At 44.0% G+C, this 26314-nt stretch overlaps 1 protein-coding gene across 1 annotated transcript in view; it reads left to right on the forward strand.

The window, feature by feature from the left end:
- Positions 1-26314, forward strand: part of LOC119967419 (macoilin-like) — a 153179-nt gene that overhangs the window by 82715 nt on the left and 44150 nt on the right. Inside the window, exons 3-4 of the mRNA XM_038799944.1 lie at positions 2401-2527; positions 18015-18138. Of these exons, the coding sequence (XP_038655872.1) occupies positions 2401-2527; positions 18015-18138 (251 nt within the window). The remainder of the gene's footprint in view (positions 1-2400; positions 2528-18014; positions 18139-26314) is intronic.

Raw genomic sequence — 26314 nt, forward strand, 5'->3', positions numbered from 1 at the left:
GGGGCTTTTCACAGTAACTTCATTGAAGCCTACTCGTGACAATAAGCGATTTTCATTTCATTTTCATTTTTTCATGAAGTTGGTTTAGGGCACGTTTCCTTGACAATGATGGGATGATGACCCTCATTCCCCAGAGGAGATAATGGATAGTTAGAGTTTTCTGGTAACAATTGGCTTCAACTTCAGGTTTGCTGCCTTGCTATAAAGCACCATGTCCATACCTTTTGAAAGTAGTGTTTTTTTTCTGGCATGCTTCTTAACTTGTCCTGCAGTTACAGGATTGTTCTCGACTTCTTTGAAATAGAAACAATTACCACTCAAACTATTCATTGACGACTAGTTAGGTAAAGGCAATCTAGAGAGTCCATCGAGGGTCTCATGGAGATTTGATTGATGATATTTTATCTTGTATGTATGTGCCGACAACAGCAGTGCCCATCTCTGCATTCGGCTCACTGTTAGAAATGGAATACCATTGTGCTGCCCAATTATAGTTGTCACTGGTTGATAATCTGTTAATAAAGTTAATTTCCTCCCACAGAGGTATTGGTAAAAACGTTTGATTCCAAAAGTGATGCCTAGATCATCCTTCCCCATCTGCGCATAGTTAATTTCTGCTTTGTTCAAGGATACAAACTTGGCTTCTCTTCACCATTGTGTATTATGTGCAAAACCAATGCTCCCCCCATACGGTGATACCTCGCAAGCCAATTGCAATGGTAACTTTACATCAAAGTGTGTCAGGCCTTCTGACTTTAATAATGCCTCTTTCACTTGTACGAAGGCCTACTTGCACTGTCCCACCTATTTCCATTTCCTGTTTCGACACAATAAGTTGTGTAAGGTTTGAGAATAGTTAGATTTAGGACAAACTTTCCGTTATAGTTTAATAAGTCCAAAAACGATCAAAGTTGATTTATGTTTTGAGGTGCAGGTCTCTCAGTTACGGATTTTATTTTTCAAGGCGATTTGTGCAGTCCCTTTACATCTATGACATTCAATAGAACATTTGAAGAATTCACATTGATCCTTCTGTACTCAGAGTCCATACGCTTCGAGGCTGAGATTCTCCGAGCCCGCGATGGCTCAGAGAATTGAAAATGACGCCGATACGGCCCGCGACGCCATCCAGGCCTTCCCCACCACATCATACAGTGCAAACCACCTAGGTCCATAATTAATGAGGTTGGGGCCGGAGGGTTTGGTGTGTTTTGCTGTTGCCCTTTATGTTCCCACTCCTGCTTCGGATGGAAGAATTCCGCCCACTGTGTAGCACAGGCCAGAATTTGGAACCAGTCTTTAAAGAGGTACTTCCCTGTACATACTCAGATCATTGATTCCTATAGTTGGATATTCAGCTTCTCCAGCCTCAAGAGGTGCATGGTGGGAATCAACTTGGTGGTTGGAGGTTGGAGGAAGAGGATCAATGGGAGGAGCTATAGGGCAGGGAACCTCAAGCAGCTACAGTTGGGGCTTTTAGCAGACGACACAGGGGAGGGTTGCTCATAGGCATCTTTACTAAATCCAGAGGTTCTACAGGCCCTGAGTCAGTTACACTTTTCCAGCCCTGTGCAAGCTCCTGTAATCACATGTGCAACTCACTGACCCAGCTGATTACACTTTCTCTCTGCTGTTCAAAGTGATATGTATGGATTCAGTACCTCTGGAACTCAGGTAAGCCATTTTATTCTTATAAAAGCCAATCTCATTCCAAGTTTCAATAGGTCATAGCTGCTCTCTTTGCCAGATCCAACTATTAGATTGCATTCCTCATGGCTGCCAGCAGTCAGCAAGAAAGGGCTGTAGTCTTTAGTGCCATAACAAGACTCCCACAGGAACAAGATGTCACTGAGTGTACCTTAGTAGCAATGAGAGTATGCTCTCCGCACCCCCCTCTCAATCAATCAGCAGTCTTCATGAATAGTATATCATCATGTCAATGTTCAACTGGTGACTGTTTATTGTCAAGGTTGTGCAGGTCTGTGCCCAGTTTCCTGGCAGCTGCCATGATGCATACGCACTGTGCCAGTCCGCCATTGTTTCGTTGTTTGACCTGACACAATAAGATAGAGGCTAGTTGCTTGGACATGATGCTATCTTCCGTACACATGGTCCACAGCACTTCTGCTAATCCACATCCACAAAGAGGTATAACTAATCCATGGGACCATATGATAGAGCACGTTACTGAGCTTTCACTCAATGGTCTAGATACTAATTCAGAGGCAATGAGAGAGTGGGAAAGCTTGTTTGAGGTTAGGCTGAGTTGCATTGCAGAGCAGATCTGACTTCAGCTGTACCAGTGTACTCCTGCCAAAGGTATAGTGGGAGGTATGGAGGAATGGATGTCTATTCTCAGGGCCCGGCTGTTCTGATTTAATGTTTATTTTTCCTTCACAGGCTTTTTCCATACTTTTTGTATGTGCAGCATTTACCTCAGATGTGTTCTGTTTTATCTTCGTACCATTGCACTGGCTATTCTTTGCAGCCAGTACATATGTGTGGATTCAGTACCTCTGGAACTCAGGTAAGCCATTTTATTCTTTAAAAAAGTCACCAAAGAAGTGAGCAAATTTACTTTTCCCCGAATGACAATAAACACCGTTGCTATCTACAGAAAACTAACTTTATTTCACTCAAATTGATACTACCCTTTTTTGAACTCTGCTAAATTAAATTTTTACATGAACAATTTAGCGTTAAGTTACAAGGTTAGAATAAAATGAGTATGTTAAAATACAGTATTCAAACTGGATAAATTTAAATTGCATAAAGCTCAGCTGTTCTGCCAGATTTCTATTCAGTTTATTCAGGGAAACACAATGAATTTAGGGAGCATTACAACTCCTCTTCAACTTTTAAACAACGTATGGAAATCACTAAGATTTCACTAGTAGGTCTGTCTATCTTGGGTGATTACCAGAACAATCACACAAATTGTTTTTTATTTTGTCTTTTCAGTTAACAACTTGATTTAGCATATTAAACGCTTTTGTCCAGGAGCCTTTTTAAAAGTTGTCAGAAAGTGTTTTATCTGAAAAAAAACCTTAATTGAATGTGAGAAATGATTTCAAATCCCTTCCATAGAAAAGTGGGTTCAAAAGTCTGACATATGACAGTCTGTTACTGTGGAAACTGTAATGTCAAACTTGTATCTCTGATGAATACTCAACCTGCCACCATCATTCTCATCACCTGGAACCTCACACCCGCCTCAATCATTTCTTCTCACTCCAGAAATAGTTCAGAAATATCCACCACGGATATCCACAATTTGAAGTAGGACTGGGGAGCACAGTAAAGGTGGCTATGAGCAAGTGGCACAGGAAGAGCAGGAAACAGCTGTCCAGAGAAGTGGTTCTATTACTCTGACAAACTTGTGATGTATAGAGATGCGGAGAGAGAGGTCTTGTGGTGCAGCGATAGTGTTTAAGTGTTTAAGTGCTGTGACTGTAAAAGACACAAGCAAACAGCTTTTCTTGTAGGTTTAGAAGCAAAAGAGAATAGCATTTATTGTACTTACTACCTGATCTAAGTAATAATAAAAACGCTCCAACTTTCACTCAGACACGCATTGAGGCGTACACACACACATTCGCACACATACTCACGCGCGCACACACACACACACATTCACACACACACACACACACATTCACACACACACATACACACACAAAATGAATTCAATTGTATACGGATCCTGTAGATGGATGTTTTTAGACTGGGCTCAATGATCCTTACGAATTGTGCATCGAGGCGATTTAGAAATGTTGATGGATGATTTCTAGCTTTTCCTGTGGAGTCAGTAGCTATTAGGTTAATATTTAAGATGCTGCCTTGGCATGTGACTGGTCAAAAAAAACAGGTAGGGCATACATTTGCAGAACAGTTAGAGATAGAGAATGTCAACTTACAATCTTTCTGTCGCACTCTGACTGACTGGCCAGGAAAAAAACAGTTTCTGAAAACACTAAGATGGTTAGCTTGCTCTTCACATTATCTCCTCTCACGAACTGGCCAGTTATCCAAACATGGTCATAGCATGCTGATTCCAGCCCATTGTTAAAAATGATTAGATTAGTGAAGTTCTCTTCTCAATAGGAGTCCATTGTGCAAAGAGATTGAATTTAATGGTTTGGCCCACACCCAGCTGAATACACGTTCAAGAAATGAGTCATTCACACCTGCCAAAGTTGATTATCTCTAGTGGGCCTCTTCTAGAGAGCCTGACACCTTTGTAATGTGCAGGGTGCAGCCATGTGAATGATTGGCCATGCTGTTGTTCAGTCTTTTAAAATTTATTCAATGGTTTCAACCCACTCAATAAAGTCATATGAACAAGGAGCAGGAGTAGGCCATTCAACCCCTCGAGCCTGTTTCGCCATTTAGTAAGATAATGGTTAATCTGATAGTGACCATAAATCTGCATCCTGTCTCCTCCTGAAAATCAATCACCCACCTTTTTACCAAGAATCCACCCACCTCTGCTGTAAAAGTATTCAAAGATTCTGCTTCCACCACCTTTACATGAAGAGAGTTCCAAAGACTCATGACACTGAGTGAAAACATTTCACCTCATCTCTGTTTCAATGGGTAACCCCTTATTTTTAAACAGTGACCCTAATTCTAGATTCCCCCACAAGGGGAAACATCCTCTCCACATCCACCCTTCCAAGCCATTTCTAATTTAAAAAAATAGTTTTATAACACTCATTAAAAGCCCTGGAATACCTTATTCAACAAGCTGTAACCTATTAAAGGATTTCTACATGAAAGTGGAAGTTCCCAACAGTTCAGTGATTTCTGCTTGATTACAGTTGGGGGCAAAATTTCAGCAGCATACCCAATGGAGAAGCATAGAGTCATTGAGAATAATTAATGGATTTTCGCATTTAGCTTCAAAGGTTACGCATCAAAAGCATTTGGCTATCATATTAAATTAATAGTCCCGAGGCCCAGATGACGATCCATTCACTGAGTAAAATTCCTATACAGCAAGGATAATTAAATTCAGTTGATAAATAAATCTGGAAAAAAATGCTAGCATCAGTAATGGCTACCATGTATTGTAATACTGGATTGTAATAAAATCTTGTTTGGTTCTCTAATGTCCTTCAAGGAAGGAAATCTGTAGGCCTCACAGGCCTGGCCTACATGTGCCCCCAGACATACAGCAATGGCTGGCACTTTCAGCTCCTGATCACATCAGGTGGCTTCGGGGATAGGAGGGAAAAATATAATGAGAACAGCCAAATTCCGTTTTATGTCGACATAAACGTGTGACGCGATTTTCCAGACATTCAATATCGGGAACATCATTAGCATCAATCAACATGTCATTATCAGGCTCCTACACCTGAATCATACCCCCCCCCCCCCCCCCCTCCCTGCCATCAGAAAAATTGTTAATGGCGACGTGATGATAATGGCATGAAACCTGATTGGTTTCACAAGGCACGCACCTGGCGAGCAGACTTCCCAGGTGAACTCAGGGGGAGAAGGTCATGCCAGGGCATTGCCCAGGTAGTGCCAGGGGGCATTTTAAAGACTGCCCCAGCACATCTCCTGGCACTGCCCTCTGGCACAGCCCTCTGACACTTCCCATAGTACTTCCCAGGCACTTCTCTGGCATTTTCTCTGTCACTGCCAGGATGTGGCCACCTGGCACTACCCTGGCATTGCACAGCATCGCCCTCAGTACTGCCCCAGTACTGCCTTGGCACAACCTCCTGGTACTGCCCATTTAGACCCTTGGTTGTGTCAGGGTGCAGTGTCAGGGGGCAGTGCCGGGGCAGTGCTGAGATGGGTGCAGGGGGAGGGTTCCAGGTGAACTCCTTTGTGCTGGGGCGGCCTGTAAAATGACAGCCCAATCCTCAAGATACTAAGTTGCTGGTGTAGTGGGTGAATCAGAGGTCACCCTGCCAGCGATATGCCATAGGATCCGCTCCTTGATTTTTTTTTTTCTGAGGGCTAGACTATACGGTGGAGAAAGCCGCCATGCTGTTTATGGCTTCATTGCTGCTTTTCCTGCCTGCTATTGGCTATTTCTGAGAAAATCCAGCCCACTCTCTTTATAGTTTTGTCTTAAGTTCAAAGCTAATCTAATTACTGCCATATTTATATTTCACATGTTGGAGAGATAGTGCTGAACTGTAGAATATTTGTGAAAAATCATTTGAAAGAAGTTATGGGTTAATAAAAAATGGAACAAGAGGAAGAGTAACAATGGGAGTGATTCTCTAGCCTTGTTGCACTCTCACCCGAGCGAAACGAGGCCAGTGAATAGAGGGAGAGGCGGAAAACGAAAACCATGGCAGTTGGCAAACAGTTGGCGATGCAATGGCCCGCTTCGTAGGCAAAATCGGGAACTTGCCATGACCTCACATCCAATGGCCTTCTGTGATTCATCGGCCTCCCCAGCAAGTGGTCATATTGGCGCCGATTAGTACTCCATTTGAAAAACGAGTACCTGGCGGATGGACTTTTGTGGGGAGCCGAGGAGGTGAGTAGCCATCTTTGCCCACAGGGGTGGGCTGCCATGGGAGGATGGGGGGGAGGCGTTGGAGGGGGTGGGGGGGGGGGGGCAACTGGGGGGAACTGTGCATGGCATGAGCATGCCAACCCCTGGATCGTGTGCATCTGTTCCGGGGGCAACCCTGTCCCTGCCTGTCTGCCCCACATAACACCCACTGACTGCCAAGGCCTCTGGCCGTGCGGCTGAAGGCTATTGCTAATAAAGAATTGGCAATCGTGGTTAAGTGAGCATTTCACACATCCCAAGTGGGAAGACAGGCCATGTAGCATGTGGGGGCCATTTCCCAGCATCCCAATCAGACTGTGATACCCGGACACTGTGCCTGAACACTGCGGGAGGCAACACCACACAAGCAGCATCCAACATCCAAACACCCAGGGTCTGTGTAACATTACTTCAGGGTGCTGGGGCAGTGTCAGCGGGTCACTGTCGAGGGCAGGGTGGGTGATGATAACCCACAGAGTTGGGTACTGATGGTCCACAATCTATGCCATAGTCTGACCCCTGCCTGTCTGCTGACTGCTCGCTCACACCCATCACCTGCACATGGTGTGCCCGGGGAGAGATGCCTAGAGAGATGGGTCAAGGGTTCGGAGGTCAGCCCGCACTGTGGAAGAAAGTGACAGAGGCATCACACTGGTTGTGCTCAACAGTGTTCAACGTGTTATGCAATTCCCCACTCTGCCGATGGTGCCGCACCCCCCCTGCACTTGGCCTTCCAGGTCTACCGCTACGTCCAGGTGTCTTCCCAGGATGCACAGCAGGGGTGGAGACAGCCAGCTGCTTACCTCATCCCGTGGCCGTTGATGCCCTGGACAAGCATCCACTGGGGGCTCTGGTGGCACAGGCACATCCATGCTGTCCTGAACCGTGTGCTAACTGTAAGATGTGGCCTCATAATAGGGGTGGAACTCAGGTGAGCTGGTGGCCACATCGCCACTCCATGGGACGGGACCGGGTTGGCATCCAGGGCCGCCGCCTCCCCGGTGGGTGCCCATAGGGAGCTGGGGTTTACCTTGGGATGGAGGGGCAGCATGTTCTAGCCCCAGCTGCCCCTGCATCATCTGGCCCTTCCAGGCCTGGCGGTTCCCCGATGCCTGCACCATTGTGTTGACGCTCTTGGCGTTGCTCCTCGGTAATTGGTCCTCGACAATGCCCACCTGTGACTGGGACAAGCTCTGCAGCGTCTCGGCCATGCCCATCTGGGAGCGGGCCAAGTCCTGCTGCACCTCATCAAGATTAGCCTGGTTCTGGGTGACATCTCCCAGTGAGTCAGACATTCTGCCGAGACCCTCAGCTATGGCCGTCACTGACTGCGCAATGCCTTGGACACCTTCACTGACGATGCCGACGTCATGCATGACCTCAGTACCATCCATTGCTGCCGATGTCTCCAGCACCCGTAGCCTCTGGGACTCCTCCAATCAGCTATGGGCATCCTGGAGTGTTGCTGACATCTGCCTCTGAATGTCCTGACCGCACACTAACATCTCCATCAGCTCTGAGTAAACATGTTCCACAGGTTCAGCATCAGGTGGGACCCAGCTGTGTGGGGCTGACTAAATTGTGCCCCAGAAGCCTGACCACTCATGTTTCCCACTGAGGTGCATGTATCTGTGCTGGTGGAGAGTGGGGATGACAGCTGTAATGTCTCGATCGTGTCTTCCCCGGAGCTCCCCTCCGAGGTGGTCACTGGGAGGCTGGAGAGGAAGACACGCGAGATGAGCTGGTAACGTTGGCTGGAGGACCTGCGGGAGAATGGACATGTGGTCAGTGGGAGGGATGGGTCAGTCAGTAAGGCAATAACAACTCATTGGGAGGAGGCGGCCCTGGATGCCAACCCGGACCCGTCCCATGGAGTGGCAATGTAGCCACCAGCTCCCCTGGTTACCTACCTCTGCGGCTTCCGCGTGGGTGACCAGTATCCTCGTCCACCCCAGTCACTTGCAGGGCCCACTCCTCGAAGGAGGTGAGGATTCTTATGTATAGCACGCCTCCGCCAATCTGGGTCCTTTCCTGACAGTTGTAGTTGAGCTTTTCCTGAGGAGACACAGAGAGGAACGGGAGGGGTGAAGTATGGGTTGAGGGAGTTGAAGGGATGGGGGGCTGAAGGGAGGGTTGAAGGGCGAGGATGGGTGGAGGGACGGTTGGGGAATCATGGCGATTTGTGAGGGATGGATGCTTGCATGAGGATAGAAAGGTCTCATATGTGGGGGTGGGAGGGGGGGGGGGGCAGCGTTGGTATCTACTCACTCGTGTTGCTAATGCAGGTCATTGACCTTTCTTCGGCACTGGAGGCCAGGCCTCCTGCTCACACTCCCGGCGCTTCCAGTCGCTGCCACCTCAGCCCAGGCAGCACTGGCTGCCCTATGGCTCACCCTCCGGGGCTCTTGGGGAAACAGGACGTCTCTCCTATGTCTAGGAGCCTCTCCAGGCCTGCATCCCCGAACCTAGGGGCAGGTCTCCTCGGTCCCATTGTTGCGAGCTGACTGGAGCTGGCTGAGCAAGTGGGGGGGAGAATTCAGAATGTCCAATTCACCGAATAGCACAGGCTGGATTCTCCACCCCGTCACGCCACTTTTCAGCCTCGACCTGCCGGTGGGATTCTCCGTTACGCCGGCCGACCATTGTGGGGCAGCCCCACGCCGTCGGGAAACTCCTGGGCGCCGGCAAAACGGAGAACCCCGCCCCACGTTTTTTGGGACTTGTGGGAGGAACTGGTGCACCCGGAGGAAACCCACACAGACACAGGGAGGATGTGCAGACTCCACACAGTGACCCAAGCTGTGAATCAAACCAGGGACCCTGGAGCTGTGAAGCAGTAGTGATACCCACTGTGCTACCGTGCTGCCCACACTGTATCCCACCATTATAGTCAGACATGTCTAAAGCAGCTATCTTTGAGACTTATAGCAACTTTTCAGCATGTATTTATTTTGGGTTTATTGATCTATTTTTTGGGTCTGATGTTCTTCAAAATGCTGGTATTCATTAAGAGTATGTTTCATTGCATTTGTTCCCTCATAGCCTCCTTTAAAAGATCTGTTATGCATTTTATCTTCACTCAAGCACAACGGCTAAGCTAAAGGATCAAATGCCAATTGGACATGTTCGCAGATGATTCCAGATATGGAAAGTTTATTTTTAATCCATTCTCAGGCTATAGGTATAATTGGCAAAGCTGGCATTTATTGCCCATCCTCAGCTGCCATTGAGATAGTGGTGGTTAGACTTCTATTGAACTGTATGGTAGAGGTGCATACATAATTATGTTGGGTAGAAAGTTCCATAATTTTGACCCAGTGAGGATGAAGGTCGGTGATATATGTCCAAGTCACAAGAGTGTATGACTTGGAAGGGCATAAGGAGATGGTGGTGTTCCCAATCTACCCTTGTCCGTCTAGGTGATGGAGGTCATGGGATTGGGATATACTGTTGATGATGTCTTAGCAAGTTGCTGCAGCGCATTCTGTAGATAGTGGCATTTACAGCCCTGGAACTCTGATGATTGCAGGAAATGGATACTTAAACTAGCGGCAGTTGAGTGGCTGCTTTGCTCTGCATGCTGCTGAATTTTCTCAGCATTGTTACAGGATGCAACCATCCAGGCAGGTGGCGAGTGCTCCCTTGATTTGTGGATTGTTGGTGGTAGAGTGACTTTGGAATTCAGAGATGAACCACTTGCCACAGAATACACAGCCTCAGACCTCTCGTAGGCATGGTATTGATATGGCTGGTCCAGTTGAGATTCAAGTCATTGGTGAATACACAACAGATTGATGTCATGGTACCTGATAATGGCAATTCCATTGAATGTCAAGGGGAGATAGCTGGTCTCTCGTGTTAATGATCATTTCACTATTTATGATGTTTTTACTAAGTTCAAAGTAGTTGAGAGGTTAACATTTAAGAATAATCCTATTTACATTTGTTGGAGTTTAGTTGAATTACATTGACATGTTGGAAACCAGTGGATATGATAACAGGTGCGGTAAATGCTTGCATGGAGCATAAACATTAGCTTATTGATCTGAAAAGTCTTTTTCTGTGTTGTACTTTATAATGACATAATGTAACTTAAGCAACAACTGCCTCGCACTTCAATTAACCCATGATAATTCATGGATAAATAGGCAAAGCAATGAATCAGAGACTGGTTACAGCACAGAAAGAGGCCATGCTGCCTGTCATGTCTGTGCTAGCCCTTTGAAGGTGCCACTCCTCTGTATTTCCCCGAAGCCTTGCACTTTTTTTCTCTTCAGGTATTGATCCAATTGCCTATTGAAAGACTCAATTGACTCGACCTCCACCATATTCTTAGGCAGCGCATTTCAGATCCTAGCCACTCGCTGCGTGAAAAAGTTTCCTCATGTCGCCATTGCTTCTTTTGCCAGTTGCCTTAAACATTTGCCCTCTAGTTCAAGGGAACCATTTCTCCCCATCAATGCTGTCCAGACCCCTCATTATTTTTAATCTCTCTAACAAATCTCTTCTCAACTTTCTCTCCTTCAAGAAGAGCAGTCCCAACTTCTCCATTTTTTTCTACATAACTGAAGTTTCTCATTGCTAAAACTGTTCTTGTGAATCTCTCTAATCTCTTCACATCACAGGGGCTGGTTTAGCATTGGAGCTGGTTTAGCACAGTGGGCTAAACAGCTGGCTTGTAATGCAGAACACGGCCAGCTGCGCGGGTTCAATTCCCATACCAGCCTCCCGAACACGCGCCTGAATGTTGCGACTGGGGCTTTTCTCAGTAACTTCATTAAAGCCTACTTGTGACAATAAGTGATTGTTATTATTACATCCTTCCTAATATGGAGAACCCAGAACCGGATGCAATTTGGATATGGTAAAATATTCAAAGTAGAAATGAACAATTTACTGATTCAAAATAAAATAAATTGAAGGTAAGAGGAAGATTTTAAAAATAATAAAGGTCTGCCTTATACATGCATCAAAATACCAAGGTGAGTAAAATGGGTCGAATGAAATGAAAATGAAAAATGAAAATCGCTTATTGTCACAAGTAGGCTTCAATGAAGTTACTGTGAAAAGCCCCTAGTCACCACATTCCAGCGCCTGTTCGGGAAGGCTATTACGGGAATCGAACCATGCTGCTGGCCTGCCTTGGTCTGCTTTCAAAGCCAGCGATTTAACCCTGTGCTAAACCAGCCCCTTCTTTGTTCTTTCCTCCAATGATATTTTTGAAAAGTTCCTCCAACAACCATAAATAAAGGATTATCATTTCAATTTTGAACATTACTGTACTGCCGGCTGTGATTCCGAACTTTAGATAAGATGTGTTCTTCTTTGTGTTCTTAATAATTTTTTTAAATTAAAAATTTAGAGTACCCTTTTTATTTTTTTTTCCAATTTAGTGTGGCCAATCCACCTAACCTGCACATCTTTGGGTTGTGGGGGTGAAACCCACGCAAACACGGGGAGAATGTACAAACTCCACATGGACAGTGACCCAGGGCTGGGATTCAAACCCAGGTCCTCAACCGCAGTCCCAGTGCTAACCTATGCGCCACATGTTCTTAATAATTTATCAAGCCTGATATATATTGATGACACTGGGTACTATGCAAATTCACCCAAATTATACCAGGGCCCCTTAAAGATTTAAATGATGCGGATGGGTACATTTGGACGTTATTCCCATTAGTTTCAAAGACCAAGGAGTGATCCAAGTTAAATATACAAAATGATAAAAGGTGGGGGGATCCTAGGACAACTCTAAAAGTAGAGCTGGCCTATCAAGCTAAATGAGGAAGAACATTTTCATCCAAAGCATAGTGAAAATGTAAAATTCAACCCTCCAAAAGATTGTGAATGCTGGATCAATTGAACTTTCAAGTTTGAGATTAATAGATGTTTGTTAGATCACAGTATCAAAAGATATGGATCAAAATCAGGTTAATATTACAGTATCAGTCTGTTGCAAGATTATGACCCATTAATTAAATAACATTCCTGGGAACCTAATTGGAAGTACCTGGATGTTTAACTGTCATAAAAACAGAACATTTCCTCAGCACAATTGAGCAATAGAAAGTCTGTTTATTGAAATAAGTACAGATCCAGGGCTGGCTGAAAATTACATTCCCTCCTCTCCCTATCATTTGTTGTAAGGGCACAAAATCAATCATGAAATTAACCCTGAAAGTAATATCCAAACTGAAGTTTGAACTGGGACCATGATCCAATGACCCTATACTCTCAGTGAAATCAGTTCTTAAGGGGAATACATCTCAGGAAATCATGTTGGAAAGAAATTAAGGACTGGATTCTCACAATCATCCCCTAATATCTAATTCTAAAATAATTATAGTGGAATATGTTCCCAGTATATAATCAACTGTTCTTCCACTCAATATTCTTTCTCTCGTGTTTATCGTGTGGAATAGGGGTTGACCTCCTTGTTAACAATCGATTGGCATATTTATGTTGCAGAATTGCTTGATGATGGGTAACTGGTTTCTTTGCGTAATATTCTTCCTGCGTACCATTTACATCCAAATTATTTTCTGTACTACTCTTCTGTTTTGAAATGTAATTCCACATTTGTTCCTATAACCTCATCTTCCAGTTCTAACCGTTCTCCATTACTGGCTCTGCTATGTATGAGGGAGAGATGTGGGATAATTTTCACTTTTCCCCACCTTGTAACTGACTGCAAAATTATGCATTTTTAGGAAGCAATATTTTAACACTTTAAGTGCTGCAACCTTTCAGAACAGACATTAAACGGGCTTTCTTGTTAGTTTAAACAGATAAGTGTTTATTTTCATAACAGCCGAATTGGAATTGTAACAAACAGCCACTCATACACACAGAAAAGATATGTTCTAAAGATGTAGGCCAGAATTCTCCGGTCATTGCGATTCACTTTTCCCGCTGGCAGCGCAATCCCACCCATGGGTTTCTCGGCGGCATGGGGTGGTTTCAATGGGAAATCCCATTGACAAACGGCGGAAGATAGAATCCCACCACCAGCGAGTGGAGTACTGCTGAGAAACATGAAGTGGTGGAGAACCCCACCTGCAATATGTACAAGTAAGGCCTGAGGATCAATATGTATTAATCCAAGATGGTTGCCAAAACTGATGCAGGGCTGGAAATTCTTTCAGTTTACTGAAGGAAAACGTAAGGCTGGAGATTTCTGGTGATAAATTCAAATTGGTGCTCAATAGCAGGCATCTGGCCTTTCTGTCAAAAATTATGGTCGAGCCCCTGTAGGCAGAATTAGAAATTGCAAGTACAAGAAAGCTTCACTTTTCTGCTTGAGATGACTTTTTTGAGGCAAGATCCACTCCTTTTTCTGGGCAAAATGTCTTCCTCCTGAGGGCATGGTACCAGGATGCCTCCTTCGGGCTTTTTTTTAATAATAAGGTTATATCAAGCCAGTTTCTATCATGTGACACTATCAATGTCCATTGTCCACACAATGTATTGATAGCTAATAATTTGGCATACAACAGGGGATACTTGGCATAACATCAACACTCCTGCCATGAATAGTCTCCACAATGTCATCATTTGGAATCTTCATGGAGTCAGCAACTCCACCCGTCATTGTTACTTTAAGTCTCTTCAGTTGAAATGGAGAGGAGAAGTCATCAACACATGGGAAGATCAATTACATTTTAAGTAAATTTCCAGAGATACACCCAGACTCATCTGGCCATGTGTCTGAACAGAAGCCAGAAAATAAGTCATCTGACCTTCTGGAATCTACTTTGTCAAAGTTAATTGTCCATATTCCACTCTGCCTTTTAAAAGTATGCCTATCTTCCCAATACCTTTTATGGGCATACAACATGATTGCAACAGCTCTCAGTTTGCTATATAGAAATCTCTCAATTAATCGGCAAGATTCTCTATTGGGAGACTGAGTGTTGATGCCGGGACTGAATTGCATGCGGTCTGTGTTCCCGTTAGGGGCATTATTCGGTAAGTGAGTCAGGACATGCAAATGGAACAGCACTCTGCCGGGCTGAATTCTGAGCAATTCCAGGCCTAGCGGGCATTCTAACCGTTGTGGTCACAGTTAGCACTAAAGTGGCTGATAAGGGATTTTGATATGCAAATTAGCACATCAGTGAGAAAACAAGTGTTTACCTATGTGACTAGGGGAAAACAATGAGATATAGAAGAGGTAACTTCAAAGTGGAGAGATAAGAAAATTAACATGTATATGCTAAAAGCCAGATCCATAGGATGGGTGATATCAGAGGGAAAGAATGATATATCCTCAGCTCAGTAACTGGTGAAGAGACACAGTAGCAGTTATCCTCATAGTCACACACAGCTGCAGAGACAGTCTCCTTGAAACAAGTCATTGCTAAATAGGTAACTGGTTAAGATCCAACGTGCCTTTGCTGAAATTGAAGACCAATTTCCCAAACATGGCTAAATAACTTGTCCATGGTAATTGTCTGCTGGATTTAGCTGATGGAAATAAATAATACTGGATGTTGTTTGGGATCAAAGGAGCATCTCAGAGTTCAGGAAACGTAGCTTGTTGGAAACCAAAGGATAACTTCATGGATTTTCACAGTAACTTAATTGAAGTGTCAATGTAAGCCTACTTGTGACACTAATAAAGATTGTTATTATTATTATACTGTGTGTGTGTAGCCATCAGTATAATTAAGTGTCGTAATGTATTACATGTGTTCTTGTTGTGTGTTTTTTTCTTTTAAGTTAATAAATATTCTTTTATTAATTGATCACGCACAACTGGGCTTTTCCTCTCTACTTGCATAACTTTTCTCACAATACACCAAATTGAAAATATACACCACTAAGAACCAGGCTTCCAGGTTATCCTTCTGGTGTTTGGGATACCCTCACATTTAACATCAGCGGGGTTCTTAACATATATAACAATATTGATTATTCAAGGTCAAACATAGCATCTGAAGGATATCTCCCATGTGGCATCAGATAGTTGGTACAACATATCTGCTGTTATCGGTCTGCTACAATGAAAGAAGGAATTTAAAGAATCTGCACACAAGTAATTTGTGTTATGGGAGATGCAGACACACATTAAGCACATTGAAAAACTTACAGAGTTAAAATTAGGCCCGCAGAGTTAGTGAATTCCTTAACCACAGTGCAGTGTGAAGGGTAACCTGTAGAGCTAATAAATTTAACAAATGAAGTTCTCATCATACCTCAATATGTAAACAAGGAACAATGACCTGTATGCTATCATGACTTCTCTCATTAAGCCTTTGAATTAACTCTGGTCTGCAGTTCTAGTGGTGAGGGAAGTGTTACTGGCACATTCCTCTACAGGGCACATGCAACAATTTTCTGAGGTTTCTTCCAGTAGGGACAGAGCAGTATTTCTCTCCGTTGCTGTATTTTCTGCAAGAATGTCTAAGATCATCTTAATTAAAATCTGAGGTTCGTCATTTCTTCTAATCCCACATTCCCTTCGCTGAGTGCCTCTGCACACTCTACCATTGGAAGGCACTTTTTAAGTTCCAAAATATCTCACAAGAGCCATCTATGGCAGCTACTTGTCAGTTGGCTCAGTTCTTCAAACCATTAGATACTTAATCCTCTGCTGCCCATCCCTTCTGTTGCTGCTGCATATCTTCAGCCAAAAGCTCTAAAAATGCTGCAATTGTAATTTCCAACCACTACCCCCCTCCGCATGATACTGCCCTATTACATGGAACTTGTGTTTAACCAATGCTAATTGCAATTTAAATGACCTGTCCCAGTGATTTACAGCAGGATCAGTGCTGGGGTGGATTGTTGGGTGGAATTCCTGGCTCAGTGGCAACAACAAGACAAGTGGCTCTTTAAAATTCAGACGTACAATATATAGTTAAATTAATTAATGTACTGTCTGTGTGGTGTCTGCACGTTCTCCCCGTGTGTGCGTGGGTATCCTCCGGGTGCTCCGGTTTCCTCCCACAGTCCAAAGATGTGCAGGTTAGGTGGATTGGCCATGCTAAATTGCCCTTAATGTCTAAAATTGCCCTTAGTGTTGGGTGGGGTTACTGGGTTATGGGGATAGGGTGTGGGCTTGGGAGGGTGCTCTTTCCAAGAGCCGGTGCAGACTCGATGGGCCGAATGGCCTCCTTCTGCAGTGTAAATTCTATGTAATTTCTATTACCACATAATGCTCTCAAGATAGGCATATATTTTTTACATTTTCAAACACTATCAGTTCATATAATTTTTAATTTTTCCAATTAAAGGGCAATTTAGCGTGGCCAATCCACCGACCCTGCACATCTTTGGGTTGTGCGGGTGCAACCCACGCAGACATGGGGAAATTGCGCAAACTCCACAGGGACAGTGACCCGGGACCGGGATCGAACCCAGGTCCTCAACGCCATGAGGCGGCAGTGCTATCCACTGCGCCACCATGCCACCCGGCTATCAGCTCATATTTGTTCTACTTTTTAATCTGCCTGGCATCGTGGAGTTCAGTAATTATGGAGGAGGAAGGCCAGCTGGCCCATTTTAGACCCTAAAATATTTCCATTGCAATTACTTCTCAAATAATTCCTGTATTTTCGCTTCCCCAACTCTGCTCTGAATTTTCACTCCCAAGTCAGGAAAATACCCAACTCCGCAAATCCAAGTTGGAAAAGAATGCCCAGAATTTTCAGATTTTCAGCTTGGGTGTTAGACCCGCTGCCCTTCTTCAAATGTCTAAAGCCCATGGGTCATGTTTAGGGCACCCCACTAGTGAAAATTGGATGTTTGAATTTCTGTAAATTGCTGGCATACAAAGTACAACCTGTAACATGGTGAAAATGTAGGTGCCGGATTTGGGGGGAGGGGCATCCTGAATCAGGGCTCCTTCGCCATTTTGGCTGAACTTTCCATTGGAAATTCAGGTCTTTATCTGGAAATTAATTTCAAATACTGTTCACTTCTTGCCCTAGCCTCACAATGTAGTTTAAAGTGATTTCCAGATTTATGTCTCCGCACTGTTTACTATCTTATGTATCATTACAAGATATCAAAGCATATGTTTTTCCAGTCTTTCCTTAAATCCAATGAAGGCAAGCTGCCAGCACTATTGACTAAAATGAAGCATTTCTATCCTTTTCCCAAGCCTAATCTACGTGAATGTTTAGTCGAGACCCTCACATGCAATCTTCAGCAGTTTCTTCCAATTACTAATTTCTATTGTTTCTGATTGATCAAAACAACAGTGATAAGAGTTTTTATGGTTTCAATAGAAAAAAAACAAAATTTGAAGGTGCAACAGATTGGAAAAATGCCAGTGAATTATCAATAAAAGTTGTCACTTTCAACAAAATTATTTTAGAAATGAGCTCTGCAATTGGTTTACATTTTGTACAATGGTGTCACTGGTAATGTTCTGATATACCCTAGTGAAGTACACCACAAGTCCCAAATTTATCTATCAATTCTGTAAACTGTGTCCGATCAGATATTTCTAACTCAAAATCTTTCTGTTTCTTTCCTGCAGATAAAGGTGGTTGCTTGTCTACTTTGTCTCTTTGGATACTTTTTATTTATATAGAAGCCACAATTAGATTTAAGGATTTAAGAAATTTCAATGTAGATCTTTGTCGCCCATTTGCAGCACATTGGTAAGTCAGTGAATCTAAAATGTTTTGGAATTTATCAGACAGTTGGATCTTGAAAGATAAATTTGGTTTTTAAATTTGTGTATTACTTCTGCTGATTTCCTCCTTCGGCATTGACAATATGTGGCCTGGTGATTTCCCCATGGATTTATCAGATGGCAGGAATTGGGGCTTCTGCTCTCCTTTGACAATACGGGCCTGAGGATTTTGAGGGCAAACGGACAGTTTTCTCTCAATGCCCCTCTGAATTTAACCACAACTTTGGAAGGCAATGCAAGCACAAATTAAGGGGAGGTCCTGAAGTTGTGCTTAATCATTTATTGATCCACTATAGACTGCTTTGCAGACCTCCCTCCCCCGAACCACAATCTATAAAATTCATTTATCTGGTAAGATCGTCCCCTTTTCTGCTGTCATATCATAGAATAATAGAATTTACAGTGCAGAAGGAGGCCATTCAGCCCATCGAATGTTCACCGGCCCTCCGAAAGAGCACCCCACTTAAGTCTACACTTCGAACCTATCCCCATTACCCAGTAATCCCACCTAACCTTTTTGGACACTAAGGGCAATCCACCTAATCTGCCCGTCTGTAGACTGTGGGAGGAAACTGGAGCACCCGGAGGAAACCCACACAGAAACACAGGGAGAACGTGCAGACTCCACACAGACAGTGACCCAAATCGGGAATCGAACCTGGGACCTTGGAGCTGTGAAGCAACTGCGCTAACCACTGTGCTACCGTGCTGCCCCTTACCACTGTTAGAAACCCTGTAAAAAGTTAAGCCTTGTTCAATGTCATGAGTTTTAATGACAATCTGAGTAATAGGTGAACAACCAAAATGACCTTGAAAAATAATATTATATTTTTGGATTGTTGTTAAATTTCTCCATTTTGATTAGTTATCAGATTTAAAAATGCAATTTTGAAATGTTTTGTCATGCGTTTTTCAGTTTCTATCTTATCTCCTCTGTATGTCCTAATATTTATTTCATGCTTTGTAAAACTTTGAAAAGGTTGTTTGATTATTAGTGCTTTCCATTTCCTTGATGGCTGTCTGTGAGAATTCTGAAATCTAATTGACTGCTTGAACAGCTTGACGGCATCACTGCAGCTCCTTGCTGGGATCCCCCATAAACTGTGGTGAAATCACTTACACGCCAAATGAGTTAATATTCTCATCATAGAGACCGCTAAATAGATCAGTGCAGCTTTCTTCAAGGTCAACAGCAAGTGCCCTTACTTCAGTGCTGATGACAAAATCTGGACCGTTGTTTTCAGAAGCTGATACTACACAATTCTTTCTTTAACCCGTATAAATTGATAGCTGTCAATGTTCGTATATTGAAAACAGGCAATTCCAAATGACTATTCACTGAGGATTATGATATAATTTTATGTAATACGGAGGGTGAGGCTGGCCCGCCATCTCCTGGAAGCAAAGAATGCGTGGAACCGACCTGCTCCTTGCTGACTCACCCGTAATGTGCTGCAGGCAGGCTAAGTGGGTCTTCCAAGTCTCTCTGGGGAGGAGGTCCTGCATCTGGGACTGGTCAATCCGATTAGCTGGCAGCTCCATCAGTCCCAGCAGTGCCAAGAGTGTATTAGCAGACACTGCCAGGACTGCAAGAGGATGAGGAAGAAGGCCCAAACAGGTGAGTCTGGGATCTTGGGCAGCTTGCTGAGGGGCTGTCTGCCAATTGTCAAAAAGCATCTCCCTCAGCTAGAAACCCCAGGGGACAATCAGAGGGAGCCTGATCTTCAACACTCATCTTAAGTGTCTGGGACCTCAGATTCCCCAGCCTGCCTCAGCTTCTGGACATTGTCTGCACTATGCTCACCAGAATGGGGCCATAATTCTAAATTTGATCCCTCTGTGACCCAGGTGAGTGTATCTGAGCTGGTGAAAGGTGCAGGAGAGGAAGGTGCATAGTGCATCCTCTGGGTTATTGGTATTGTCACACCCAGAGGTGGAGTCTTTGGTAGCCTGGAGTGGCCGAAGTCTGGGGTCTGGATTGTGGGCACCTTTGAAGGAGAACAAAAAGAAACACGTTAAGTTTCCAAGAGTCTATGAACACAGCACAATGCCCGATGTGGTCCTGAGTGCCTATGATGGCAGCACCAGGTTGGACGTATTGCCATTGATACCTTGCCACTCCAACCTCACCATTAGCAATGGATCATCCTCCCTGCTCCCTTGAAATCTGGAGGGCCTCTTCATCAGCAGGAGTGTAAAACCTTGAGATTGGGCACCCCTCTGCCTGTCCTTTTGTCATCTTTCCTTTTGATTATGGGTTTGCTTATTCTGCAGCGAGTATGTGGCCTCATTATCTTTCCTACCAAAATGTATGAGCTCACACTGAGCGATAATGAAGTTTGTTTTCTAATTATATCCCTATTCTGCTATGTCTTCCTTTATTTTGTTGCAGTTCACTGTCTTAACCATACCCCTCAAATTGGTGTCAGTGGCACATTGTGAAATGGTACTTTCAATTCACAAATTCACATTGTTTGGGTAAATGGTGAACAACACCAATTCTTGTGGAATACCGCTTCCCACCATTTGCCAACCGGAGGAACTCTTTCCTTTTTCTCTTCTGTAGTCAATTTGTTGTCCATTCTGTCCCTTATTCCCTGAGACCCCATGTTCTGATCTAAGAAACCAATGCAGTACCTTCTCAAAGGCTTTTTGGGAATCCAAATATTTTTCTATTATCCTTATGTAACTTTTCTTTTACTTCTTCAAATAATTCATTATGGTTTATCAAACATGACCTTTCATTTCGGAATTAGTGCTGACTACTCTATTGCATTTTCCATTTCTAAATATGCCTCACAGTGCTAGGGGCCTGGGTTCAATTCCAACCTTGGGTCTGTGTGGAGTTTGTACATTCTTCCCGTGTCTGCGTGAGTTTCCTTCAGGTGCTCCGGTTTCCTCCCACAGTCCAAAGATGTGCAGGTTAGGGTAATTGGCCATGCTAAATTGTCCCGTAGTGTCCAAAGGTGAGGTGGGGTTATGAAGCTACAGGGGTAGGGTGGGGGAGTAGGCCTACGTAGGGTGCTCTCTCAGAGGGTAGGTGCAGACTCGATGGGCTGAATAGCCTCCTTCTGCTCTGTAGGGATTCTATTGTATTTTTCTATCGCATCTTTGATCAAGAACCCCATTATCTTCACTATCACCAAAGTGGGCTATTTGGTGTATTGCTCCATGGGCATGTTCTTTCTCCCCTTTTACATAGGAATCACATTAGCTGTCTGATATTACCTCCATTTCTACAGCCAATTCAAACCATTTCAACTGTGAACAAGTTCCCTTTTCTGTGCCTCAAATGAGTCTCCCCCCTAGTTTTAAGTCAATCACCTCAATGCAACTTTACGCCTGCTCCACCTCCTGTATTAAAGAAAATGGTGAACCTCAGAACATTGACAGCATTTTTCTCATCCTGCAAACTGAAACATCAAGGGGTGGGAAAATGAAAAAAAGAGACTAACTCCATTCAGCAAGTGTCCTAGTACTCCATGTGCCCAAGATACCAATAAAAAATATAAAACCTTCTTTACCATACCAGCTTTGCTGATTAACAGCTAACATTATATGGAACTTCACCAATGAGTTTTGTAATTGGGATGATTTAACAAATGAATTGACATAAAAAGCAATTAATTACCTGCGACAATTAATGGTCATTTCTGCTACTTATTTTTACACTATACATTTTTACTACTATTAGCTTTCGCAATTAAAAATATTTAAGTGCTTTTTAATTTGAGCTAAATTAAGCTTAATGTCTACTTTGAAGAGTAGACCTGTTTTAGCACTATCGCTAAGGTAACATTATCATGCTGCAGACAGAATTACTGAAAGCCATCCAGTGAGTTAAATGAGGCATGAAGTGAGCCAATTAAAGATGATCTTGCAACATTTGCTATTTTTTATTGCTTGCTTCCCTTTGCACCACTTTTGTCATTCCAGAGAGAGGCAGGTGGATCATGCAAGCAGATGCACAGGATAATAGATTTCTCCATGGTACATGGTGATATTGAATGTGCACAGACGGAATCGTAAACCCGCACTCGTCACCACCCGTGGGATCGGAGACCAGTGTGGAAAATTTTGCAAGAATCGGGAAATGCAATTCTCCCCAGAGGAATTGTATTTCCTGATTTTCCCTGCTCCTCGCCGACCACATCATGAGATTCACGGCATTTGAATATATTTTTTAATATTATTAGCGCACCACCCCTACCCCCAGTCAAGTGATCCCCCTTTCGCTAAATATTCATACCTCGCCGTTTATAACAGGTTTGTTCAGGTGTGAGGCAGTCGATTCATGATCAGCGATCCCCCCTCCCTCTATTCTGATCTCTCTCCCCACCCCCCACCCCCCCACACATCCATCAAATATCCAAGCACCACCCGCAATGGGTCTCCCATTATGGTCCGCCCTGGCACTGCCCCGACACAGGTTGGCACTGCTGGACTGCTGCAACCTCAAAGGACTCCATTCCCTCAGTGTCCAACTGATATGTGACCCTGCTCAGCACATCATGCCAGTCAATCATTGGTATCCTGGCAGCAATCATGATGCTGTTATTCTGCATCAGTCTGCATTTGAATCACCACAAGAGATGTAAGGGTGGCTAGCAGGTGACAAGTGCTGTCCATTGTCCACTTGACAATGGCTGTCATACAGAATCTCTGAGCGAGCACTCAGAGCCTGCGCAGACCAGCTGGCGAGTGTATTCGCAGATATCTTCAACACCTGGCTCCTCTGCTCTGAGGTCCCCACCTCCTTCAAGAAGACTACCAGAATACCAGTGCCAAGGAAGAACAAGATGTGGAGATGCCGGCGTTGGACTGGGGTGAGCACTGTAAGAAGTCTTACAACACCAGGTTAAAGTCCAACATGTTTGTTTCAAACACTAGCTTTTGGAGCACTGCTCCTTCCTCAGGTGAATCTCAGTTCACCTGAGGAAGGAGCAGTGCTCCGAAAGCTAGTGTTTGAAACAAACATGTTGGACTTTAACCTGGTGTTGTAAGACTTCTTACTGAGCAAAGAAGAACAAGGTAGCCTGCCTCAACAACTACCTGCCGGTGGCTCTGATGTCTATTATCATGAAATGCTTCGAGCGGCTAGTCATGAGACAGATCACTGCCAGCCTCCCAGACCGTCTCGATCCATTGCAGTTTGCCTATCACCTCAACCGGTCCACAGCAGATGCTATCTCCCTGGCTCTACAATTAACATTCGAGCACCTTGACAACGAGGACACCTATGTAAGACTGCTATTCATAGACTACATCTCTGCCTTCAACACCATTATCCCGACAAGGCTAATAAACTCCACAATCTTGGACTTGACCCCTCCCTGTGCAGCTGGATCCTTGACTTCCTCACCAACAGACCGCAATCTGTCAGAATCAGAAACAGCACCTCCTCCACAATAGTCCTCAACACCGGGATCCTGCAAGGATGTGTGGCCAGTCCTCTACTGTACTCCCTATACATACATGACCCTGTGGCAAGATTTAACTCCAATTCAATCTATAAGTTTGCGGATGATATGACTGTGGTGGGCCCTATCTCAAACAACAACGAATCAGACTACAGAAGAGAGATAAATCACTTGGATGCATGATGTACCGAAAACAACCTCTCTCTAATGTCGGAAAGACCAAGGAACTGATCATCGACGTCAGGAAGCATAGCACGACATACACTCCCGTCTGCATCAATGGCTCCAAAATGGAGATGGTCAATAGCTTTAAGTTCCTGGGGGTCACCATCACCAACATTCTATCCTGGTCCACTCACGTTGGTGCAACAGTCAAGAAAGCCCAACAATGTCTCTACTTCCTATGGAAGCTAAAGAATTTTGGCATGTTTGCATCGACTCTCACAAACCTCTACAGATGTGCGATAGAGAGCATCCTATCCGGCTGCATCACAGCTTGGTATGGCAACTGCTCAGTCCAAGATTGCAAGAAACTGCAGAGTGTGGTGAACTCAGCCCAATGCATCACACAAGCTTGCCACCCCCACATTGATTCTGTATACACCTCCCGCTGCCTCAGGAAGGCAGACAGCATTATCAGAGACCCCTCCCACCCAGGCATTGCCTTCTTCCAGATCCTTCCATCAGGTAGAAGGTACAGAAGTCTGAAGACCACACATCCAGACATAGGAACAGCTTCTTCCCCACAGCTACAAGACTCCTCAATGACTCCCCCTCGGACTGATCTGTTCCTTGTAAGAACACTATTCATGACGCTCTATGCTGCTCTTACTCATGTATTTGCTTTCTTTGGCCACTTGTTCCACACTGTAACCAATCACTGTTTGTCGATGTACCATTTGTCAATGTACTCTGTCAATTATTCTTTTGTTTACTATACGTACTCTGTACATTCCCTCAGCCACAGAAAAATACTTTTCACTGTACTTCGGTACATGTGAGAAGAAATCAAATCAAAATCAAAATACAACACTTATACACATTGGCTGAATGTATAAAATGGGAGCCATGCTGCCACAAGAAATGTCATTGAGTAGACTATTGGAGTTCCTGAGCATTTCTTTCCACTGCACCAGAGGATCCTGCACAGCCTGAGGACCATCGTTGCCACCAGGTGTCTGGTAAGCAGCTGTAGAGGAGAAGGAGAAAGCAAAGAGATAACACCCCATCTGTCCAGGTGGATTGCTCATGAACAGCTCCATTGAATATTGTACCGGTGTAGGCACCCAAAAATTCCCATCCAACAACAATCCTATATCTTATCTTCCCTATGTTACTGACTATCGGAACATCTCTTTGGTAATAGTGCCGAAATAAAAGCCACCACAAAACAAACATTCAAAATCAACTTTATCGAACAAATCATCTAATAATCCATGCATAGGTCAATGAATCACCTTCGTACCTGTCTTCTGTGTATGTTTTCCTGGGCCAGTGTTCTCTTTCGCAGTACTACCTCAGTATCTGCAGCTTGGCTATTGGAAGACTGTTGATATTCAGTGGAGGAGACAATCCAATTTTAGAATGCAAGACCTTATCATGGTGACAGCAGTCTGGTCTGGTCAAATGACAGGTAACAGCAAGATCACTGGCAGAGTGGTCGGAGGATAATGACTGAGCAAAGACAACAGGTCCACTATGGAGCCACTGTCATTCCCCTGGGCTAGCACCTCAGAGTTCCGAGGAATCTGCTGGAGGGCAGATTGAAAGATGCAGTGAAACTCTGTAAGGCAGCAATCTGAATCTATATAGCAGCAAGTTGGGCTTGCATGATTTCAGTGTGTTCCCACTATATCAGTCAGAGAGGCAGTGGCTTCTGCCTGTTCATTGTTAAAAGTTAAGACATAGCCATCAGATGTTGCACCATGGTTGGGTGTGCAGCCACATCTGTTATGGTTGCTTTGTCTCAGGATTCTTTAATTTCTTATTCTAGAAGGTATCTTGCTGGATGCAATGGTCTGTGCTCAAAAAATATTTATTTACATGCTACCTATTTACAAAGGTTAAGTGTCATGTGAGAGTACCTTTAAGAAATGAGTGTTTAAGAAATGGGTGTGTATAGAAAGATCTGTAGTGCGAGTACCTGTAAGAATGGCTGTTTATTACTGCAGTGATGTCAGAGAGTGGGTGGAGCTGGGCTGTATGTCAGCTTTTTACTTTCACTTTAGGCTTTTTGCTGCAGGGTGGGTTTGGTTTTGATTTAGTTTTGGAGAAGCTGTAATCACAGCAGGATGTGTGCAAATCTCTGCAAGCTTATGAATGTCCATTTGCTAATTTCAACATGGTAACTGTTCTCAGTAGTGAAGTTAAACCTGAGGTGTTTCTGTTAAAGGTTTTGTTTTTAAGTCGTATGGATGTTAAAAGGAAAGCTTAAAGGATTACTTAGTGTTGTAGTCTTTGGGGGTTATATTTGAATTAATGGTTGCTAAGATGTTCACTACATGTTTTAAAAAGGTTTACTTGAGTTCATAGAATGAACATTGGCTTTAAAAAATACTTTTCCATTTCTGGTGTACCACACTTGTAGAGTGGGCCGTGTGCTCCCCATACCACAATCTATTAAAAGTTGTGGGTCAGATGAACTCCATTATACACTTTGGGGTTCTCTAAACGCTGGCCCATAACATAAGTAAGACTAATATATATTAAGGGCAGCACAGT

This window comes from Scyliorhinus canicula, chromosome 6 (assembly GCF_902713615.1).
Source record: "Scyliorhinus canicula chromosome 6, sScyCan1.1, whole genome shotgun sequence".
NCBI classification, from domain to species: domain Eukaryota; kingdom Metazoa; phylum Chordata; class Chondrichthyes; order Carcharhiniformes; family Scyliorhinidae; genus Scyliorhinus; species Scyliorhinus canicula.